General features: G+C 41.0%; 1 protein-coding gene across 1 annotated transcript; it reads right to left on the bottom strand.

Annotated features, from left to right (window-relative positions):
- Window positions 1-328: 328 nt before the first annotated feature.
- LOC147433563 (uncharacterized) lies at window positions 329-787 on the bottom strand. The gene has a single exon (XM_086489516.1). It carries the CDS (start codon window positions 785-787, stop codon window positions 329-331), a length of 459 nt encoding a protein of 152 aa, XP_086345642.1.
- Between the last annotated feature and the right edge of the window lie 7,900 nt (window positions 788-8,687).

Here is an 8,687-nt window from a genome sequence, read left to right as displayed (position 1 = left end):
GAATCACCATCACTAGAAGAATTAGTGGAAGAGGGAGTTTAGGGCTTTGGTTTTGATGTGCCCAAAGCTGGTACGGACTTGCTTTTACCTCTTTGAGAGATAGCAAGTGCTTGAGTTCCCTCAATCAAACCACTTCTATTCATTCTAGATTGCTCTTCTTGTAAGAGAAGTGACACAACCTCATCAAAGGTATACATGTTGGGACTTCCTTTTGCAACCAAACAAAGAGTAGTAGGAAAGCTTTGAAAAGAATTTGGAAACTCTTTAAGCAAAGTGGAGATGAGAGAATTGTCCGAGATAATCTCATCTATGTTTGCCAATTGTTCTTTCAAATCCTTAATCTTTGTAACATACACATCAATGGTTCAGCGATATGCATTTCCTCAAGTTTCTTCCTCAAGTAAGCCACACGGGCTTCATTGCACCCGGCATACAAAGAAGCAAGTACATCCCAAGCTTTCTTGGATGAAGTGCAAGACCGAATGTGCGGAACAATATGATGCTTCATAGAAAGAGCAATCAAAGCATGTGCTTGGGCATCCTTTCCATCCCATCTAAGCTGATCCTGTGTAGGTGGAGAAGATGAAGAAACAACTGTTGAAGAGCTACTTGCATCTGTAACATTAGAAGTAGAACTGCCAGGTCTCTTGTCTACATCTACCACAATGTTCCATAGTTGCTTTGCAACAAGCACATGTTTCATCATGTAAGACCACATCGGATAATTGGTCCCATCAAACTTATCCTCATCTTGAAGCATGCCAAACAAGTCATTGCTGCTTGCCATAGCACCCACGAACAATAAATTGGCAAGAAATGCGCTCCCGAAAAAACCTGCAGAAAATCTACAGACCTGTAAATTTTGCTACATAAAAGCCTTAACGTGTCCAAAAATGCTGATTCGTGATATTGTTTCATAGTACTCATTATTAGCTTCGTTTTGAGTCCTAGGTTGAGCAAAATGGACACCCGTGGCGAGCAAAACAATGACTAGCTGTGCCGAGGTTGCACCTCCTGCAAAACCTAATATGAGGTATGGAGGAATGCTTGTGGGAGCTAAAGAGCGTGCCCTGATACCATTTTTGGGTGAAGAAGGGAGTGAGGGAAGCTATAGACACGCACACACACACCCGTAGATGCACGCACACACACACACACACACACACACACACACACACACACACACACACACACACACACACACACACACACACACACAGCAAGAACCTCGATAGCTTGAAGCTCCCTCACTTTTTTATGAGAAGTTCAAGTGTGAGTATGAGAGAAAGATACGAGTCTCCCTAAGTACAACGTGCCACCACACATGTGTATAGTGTGTATATGTGGTTACATGGGGAAAAAACCTCTAGCAAACACGAGTAAAAAGTACCTGTGTATAGGGAAACGGTTCACATCAAAACTACCCGAGGGACACGTGAGTGTAACATGCTCTAGACCGTGCATCTCCATATAGAGATTGCATATCCCCTGGGTAGAACTTGTGTTTCATGTTGATTTTAGTGATAGGTGTATACTTGAAAGTCACACTACCATCCTTTTCATTCCTTATCATTTCCCATAAGACTTGTGGCCATGGCTCCTCTACCTCTATAATAGGTGCCACAAATTGTGATCTTGTATCATCAGTGGTGTTGGCCACTACCCTTGTGTCCAAAGGTGCTTCTATGTTGGGCTTCATGTGATAATTTGTTTTGTCTTTTTTGTGGTTAAGTTCTCCGTATTTTCCATGGATTAACACAGCCCTCTTAGAGGTATTTAGTTTCTTTGAATCCATCAAAACTTGATTAGTCTCTTGAGTTGTTTGCACATTCCCAACCTCTATGTTTTAATTTCAGGGTGAGGATATGTCAACCATCTCTGTTCCAATGTTTGATTGGGTTTCAGTCCAGCCCCGTAAGCTTGCAATAGAGCATCCAAATGCTCATCAACTTTATCTACCAAGACCAAATATCCCATGATACTTTGGATCATTTTTCTTTCTCCGTTTGTTTCCTATTTTTCCTTTTTTTTTTCCAACCACTCTTTGGTTTCTTGCATCTCAATTTCTAAGGCGGTTTTCACTTTCAACCTTTTTTCTTTCATTTTTTCTCATTTATCTTTCCAAGATTTTCTTTGAGTCCTATGATTTTGATTTCCATTTGAACAGGAGTTTGTGTTCTTCCTTGACAGGTTTGTTTTTAGCAGCTTCTTGAGCTTGAGCTCAAGTCACCACATTAATAGAAATCGCTGGTTCTACCTCACATTCGCTTGAAGAAGGCAACACTTGTACAACATTCATTGTTGCTTTTCCCTTGTTGTTTGGGTGTTTTGGACAATCAAGAATCAGCTTTGTAAGAGCACATTCAAGACAATACCCAAATATCTCCACATTCTTTTCTTGATAAGGATGATTTCTTGCCCAATGATCACCTCCACACCACTTGTATCATAGTCCTAATTTTTGCATAGCTGGTGGTGTCACCAATGGATGTTCTTGCCTGGTAAGAATGTTCTTTTATCCATACTCTTAATTGGATATGAACATTAAGGTTTTATTGTCCATGGAATAATGATTTCTCATGGTTTCTGGCACATATGATGGTTGAGTGTAGTTGAATACCACTCTACTATCATTCAGGAGAGGTGGTTGTTTCCCTAGCATATGTTGTTGTCTTAGTTGAGTGCTACACCATGGGGTGGGATGATCCCCTCGAGAAGTGTCACATGTCCTCATTTTTTGTTGTCATACAATTGAGTTCTATCTGTAGCCTTGGTTTATTCTTCTCACAACTTCTTTGACCACTAGATCAATGCTCGGCATGGTAGGAGTTTGAACATTTTGTTTCATGGTGGATTCACTTGTTGTAGAAGAGGCATTACTAGTCGCGTTGTTTGCATCATCTTTCATCTCTCCGTAGTCCTTATAATTTTCAGCTAGATATAGAACTTCTCTAGTGACTTGCTCAAATGCTGTGAATGCTTTCAAATGTAGGTCCTTTTTGAGAGTTTATTCCTCAAGCCACTACAGTATAAAGAGAATTGACAATCCCTCATCCTATGGTAACTCTCATGTAGGACATCTCTCCAGGTATTGTTTGAAGCGAAGCAATCCTTCCTTCACCTATTTGCTCTCTCTTTTTTTGAAAGTGTAGATTTGTGACATCGTGTTGTGCTTGATCCCCATTTTCAATCCAAATTTGTGCAAGAGTTTTTCTATGTTTGGAAAATCATATTTGTTCAATGGTTATTAGAACCATGCCAAGGCCATTCCTTCCAACGTTAACCCAAATGCTTCGTACTGAGTGTGGAAAGCTGCCACCTAATAAGCTCTCAAAGCTTGTTTGAAGATTGAGACATGAGCATATGGATCCCCTAATCCATTATACTTTGTCTTGACACATTTAGCCACTTGAGATGGTCTCATTTGTTGTGGTTCACTCACTAATGTGAACATTTTGTGGTCTCTTACAAAGATGTCTCTCCCTCTCTCTCTTCTTGTCTTGGACAAAATCTCGATGGAATCCTGTTTGATGTATCCTCTGGCATCATTTTTGGTTGAAAGTAACTATAGATTAGAGCATCCTTGTATTTATATTGTTCTAGGTCAATTGGATCAACAAGTTTCTACTCTTTTCCATACTTGTCTACCATCAAAACTTGCACTCCTTGGGAATTTGTATAGGTGAATGCATAGAGGTTCTTATGGTCTATCAACTCTCCTACATTGGGTTCTGTATGTGAATGCACTTCAAGTTGGCAAAATTTTTGTTGTGCATCTAAATTCTACAACTAACACAAAAGCGGTTGACTTCTAGCTTGTCAGCAACTGTGTTGTAGAGAAGCAAGAGTCTCAAGAAAACTATGTGGATGAATGGCATCAAGGGACTGTATTACAAGCAAAGAGAGCCATATTCTTTCAATCTTCTTACCAATATGCCCCATGTACTCTCACATCTTGTGAGTTGCATAAAGATAACCATGGAGCATATAGAGAAAAGAAGAAATGTCTATTGTATTACTCCAAAAACCTATGATGTTATCTAGAATAGCATGCCATTTGAAATGTAACCTATCCTTAATTTTTGAGAAATGGTAAAATAGATTTCTAGAAAGGAATGTATGGTTTTTCTACTGACTTTCTCTTCCTCATTTCCCTTATTAGTAAGCATAGACAATTGGCAAAAGTACATCATCATATGTGCTAGCTAGCACATAGTTTGGTGGTTATATACATGTGTATGTCAATTATCATACATGTACGTTAACTAGCATGTAGGTGTGCACTAAATAAGATACAAGTAGGAATAAAATGGCTAGACTATACACATACTACCACACGAGTCTTACCAAACACCGAGCCAAATATTTCGAGCAAGCCAAAAAGCGAGCGAGTTCTTATAACATTTCTGAAGAAATGTTATATAATGAACCCCCCCCCCCCCCCCCCCCCCCCCCCCCCCCCCCCCCCCCGCCCACCCCCCACCCGCCCCAGCTACACAGACAAAATCTATCTCTCTCGCTCTCTTTCTCTCTTTGCTCATAGTAGAGCATTAAATACCACACACACACACACACACACTATATCTGTATCTCTCTCTTGTTGCACATATATTCATACTCTGTCTCTTCTTTTTTGGAATTTATAAACCATATCATGCATATTTTCTCTCCCTTTCTATCTCTCTCTATGTCTCATAGTTTGTGGAATACACAAACTCTCTCTCTCTCTCTCTCTCTCTCTCTCTCTCTCTCTCTCTCTCTCTCTCTCTCTCTCTCTCTCTCTCTCTCTCTCTCCCTATGGAGTGTTCTATAACTTTCTCTTAGTCTCTTTGTGCCTCTCTCTCTCTCTCTCTCTCTCTCTCTCTCTCTCTCTCTCTCTCTCTCTAAAATATACATACATAAAAAATTTCATGCACATGTAGGGTAAAGGGGTCGATACAAGGCCACCTAAGGAGACATACAATTATCTCGCAGCAAGCTTATCCAATTTTCACTTGGAAGAATGCAATCAACAACTCATTGCTAAGCACACAAGCTGTAAAAACATTAGTGTTGACGGAGATTCGCAGGCGACACACAACGACATCAAACAATTCCTGTGTAACAAAATAGATCGTGAGAAGCAAGCCATATTAGGGGGGTAGTAAGTGCCAATACTGCCAACAGGGATTGAGCACAAATCGTGTGGACCAGATCCTTCGACCAACTCATGTAACCAGCCCAGTGCTCATCGCTGAGTGTCCTACAACTAGGTAATAATAATCTTAATTTTGGGGGACTCCTGCGTCCTTGTAAAGGGAGGTGGCTTTTAATTGGACTCTTTCTCCTAGTCTCTCTCTCTGTCTCTCTCTCTCTCTCTCTCTCTCTCTCTCTCTCTCTCACACACACACACACACACACACACACACACACACACACACACACACACACACACACACACACACACACACACACACACACACACACGTGCATGCGCGCACGCAAAAGTAAAGCTTCTTCTCCCAAGCTGAAAAAAGGGAGAGGAATAAGGTTTAAATGTAGCTAAATAAAAACAAAACTCTCTCAAGCACCATGCGCCAGCGCGTGGTGCATGAGGGAGTTTTGTTTTTATTTTCTCCTTTGAAAAAAAGACAAGTAAGTGACTTGGCATTAAACGAAATTCAAAATTTTAAAAGCTTGGAGCTCTAAAGTATAATACTTTGGAGTCCAACATTTGAACTTCAAGTTCTAAGAGTTAAAATCTATCCTAGTTGCTTCCAACCTGTCACCATCATCTCCCTCCCCCTTGCATCTGCACAAGTGTTCAGTATCACAGGTGCAACCTCTCTCTCTCTCTCTCACTCACACACATACACACACACACAGACACACATACACACACACACACACAAAACATGTAGTGTCCCTCTCTCTCTATACCTTTTCCACTAGACATTGCATAGATCTCTCTGTTTGTTTGTTCCTGTCTCTTTCGGTTTGCGATGACAACCGATGCTCGCCCTCACATCAAATACGCTTCTATCCTCTTGAGGCAAGATTCATGCCCTTCGCCTACCAAGGTCCACTCTCGAAGCATGCAGACAAATGAGATAGAGAAAACAAATGCATCTCGCGAGGCTCTCTCATTGCTTGTCTTGGACCTAGCACCTCCCCTACAGAGGAGAGAGAGAATTCAAAATTTTCAATTAATTTGTTGTTCAAATGCTAGACAAATCTGCAGAACATCCCCCCTTGTCCCTAGTTTGCCCCCCTTTCCCTTCGCTTGCTATGCTTGCCTTCTACCTAAGCTCTTGAATTGACTCTCAAGCTCTGGAGCTAAACCCTTTGCTTTGGGCATTCCTACCTTGAGCACATATACTCCACCTTCAACCCTTGCTGTAGAGCCCTCCCTACTCCTGACACCAGTCACCCTTCCTTCCCTTCACTTCTATCTTCACCAAGGATTCCAACTGTCGCAACAGAGCAACACATACAACTACACCATCGCCACACAAGGGCAACAAAAAAATATAAACAATCTCCCAGATCGATCTTATACATTGTTGCAATTAAAGCTCGCTGGAACCCCTCCCCTCGCACTCTAGACCTCCAAGTCTACGATAGATCCTCCTAGATGACTCTCCATCTATACCCTGCGCTGCCTCCTGGCACACCCACATTGGCTCTGCAAATAGAGCGCGAGAGGAAAACATCTGAGAGAGAGAGAGAGAGAGGGAGAGAGAGTGTTCCATTCAAATTGAAGCCCAATACGCAACCATTGTCCATACCATAAAAAAAAGCTTTGCTCATGACTCATGCCTCTTCCTCCTCCTTTCTTTTCACCCATCTACCCTATACACATCTTTGGAGATTCTTCTTAATTAGCCCCTCAAAATAAAAAAAAAGATGGGCAAGACCTACTCATAACTAAGTCTCCATTTTAATCATCTACCCAAGGCTCTACAAAGCTTAAGCTTCACAGAAATTGGAAGTCTCACATTTTTGAAGCTTCCTCAAGTGCAACTAAGAAAAAAAATGGGAGTTGTTGATGACAACATGAAGTGGTTGGTGTCCATATTGTAGGGTCCTTTTTTGCGCTCTTCGCACCATATATCGTGTTCATCCAGAACATGGCTATAGTTCTCATAATTTCCTGATTAATCAAGAGGCATTTAATTTGGAGAGAGAGAGAGAGAGAGAGAGAGAGAGAGAGAGAGAGAGAGAGAACACGCTACTCCACAACATGAAAAAATAGAGAAATAAATGATAAAGAAAACATTGCATATGCCACAATAAGCAAAAATAGAGAGAGAGAGAGAGAGAGAGAGAGAGAGAGAGAGAGAGAGAGAGGGAGAGGGAGAGAGAGAGTCAAAAAGTATGCGAGAGAAAAAGACACACATACATACTAATTTTAAGAGTAATTTTAAACAATACCTTTTGTGGTTTAGATTGTGGTCTTCATTTTTGTTGACTCTTGCTCGGCTTAGGTCTTGCTCGAAAAGTCTCGCTCGGAGTTTGAAACTCCTCCTACCACACCTGTAAGAGGTAATGAATTGCATCAAACTGTACACAATTGCAAACACACCCACACCCACAAACACTCACAACTCACTTCTCTATAGCCCAAGATGGTCAAAAAACACCAATCCACATGATATCACTTAGAGACTGCACAATTTTTTACCACACATTCTTTAGATTGCTCACCAACAAACTTGCAGAGAATTTGAGATCCACACTACAATTTCCCACACCACCACCACACAATGCTTCTCTCTCTCTCTCTCTCTCTCTCTCTCTCTCTCTCTCTCTCTCTCTCTCTCTCTCTCTCTCATCACACACAACAAAGACTTGGGGGAAACATACACACGTCAACACCAACCACAAAAGTGAGAGACGATTGAAAGTAAAAGGGGGATTAGGAATTGATAGCAAAAAGATGGAAGGGATAGCTCGATTCTTCCAAAGTTTATTTACAACATACATCGCATAATTCTCCACTATCAGCTCGTCCAACTTCTCCTCTCCAACCTTGAAGCACTTGTTGCAGCAACAGAACCTCCCAAATTGCAAATAAAATATCCCCTTTATTGGGGCAAGTAGCCACTTTTAGAAACCACTTTTTTTATTAGACACTTGTCCAATGAACATCAAAGACAAATATGGAGAAGTAGTGAAGATTGGAGTTACACATTTTTGCATTTTTCAAAAATGATCATGTATTGCAATTTCTTGATTTATTTCAAGACATTGTAATATTTGTAATGTGTTACATACTCAATGAGAGTTCCAAGCTGTAAAGAATAGGTTAGTTAGTGTGTCTAGGTTTCAAATTCAATAAGTTGTGGAGCCCTAAAGGCCTTGGGTGCCTGGACATTGCATATTTTTACCCTAGGTATATAATGCATTGTGTGAATGGAATTAGGGTTCTCAGCCTCATTTGTTGAGACCACTCTTAATGAGAGCCTCATTAAGAGTGTAAAGAATAGGTTAGTTAGTGTGTCTAGGTTTCAAATTCAATAAGTTGTGGAGCCCTAAAGGCCTTGGGTGCCTGGACATTGCATATTTTTACCCTAGGTATATAATGCATTGTGTGAATGGAATTAGGGTTCTCAGCCTCATTTGTTGAGACCACTCTTAATGAGAGCGCATGAGGTGTGTGGCTATGGAGTCCTTGAGCTTCTCCTTGCTCATGTGACTAGATTAAC

Source organism: Adiantum capillus-veneris, chromosome 19 (assembly GCF_014529385.1).
Source record: "Adiantum capillus-veneris isolate H3 chromosome 19, ASM1452938v2, whole genome shotgun sequence".
Lineage (NCBI taxonomy): Eukaryota > Viridiplantae > Streptophyta > Polypodiopsida > Polypodiales > Pteridaceae > Adiantum > Adiantum capillus-veneris.
This window is presented reverse-complemented; position numbering and strand designations above follow the sequence as displayed.

What these genes read in the sequence shown, in the direction of transcription:
- LOC147433563 (XM_086489516.1), bottom strand. Translation starts at nt 787, where the DNA reads ATGGCAAGCAGCAATGACTTGTTTGGCATGCTTCAAGATGAGGATAAG.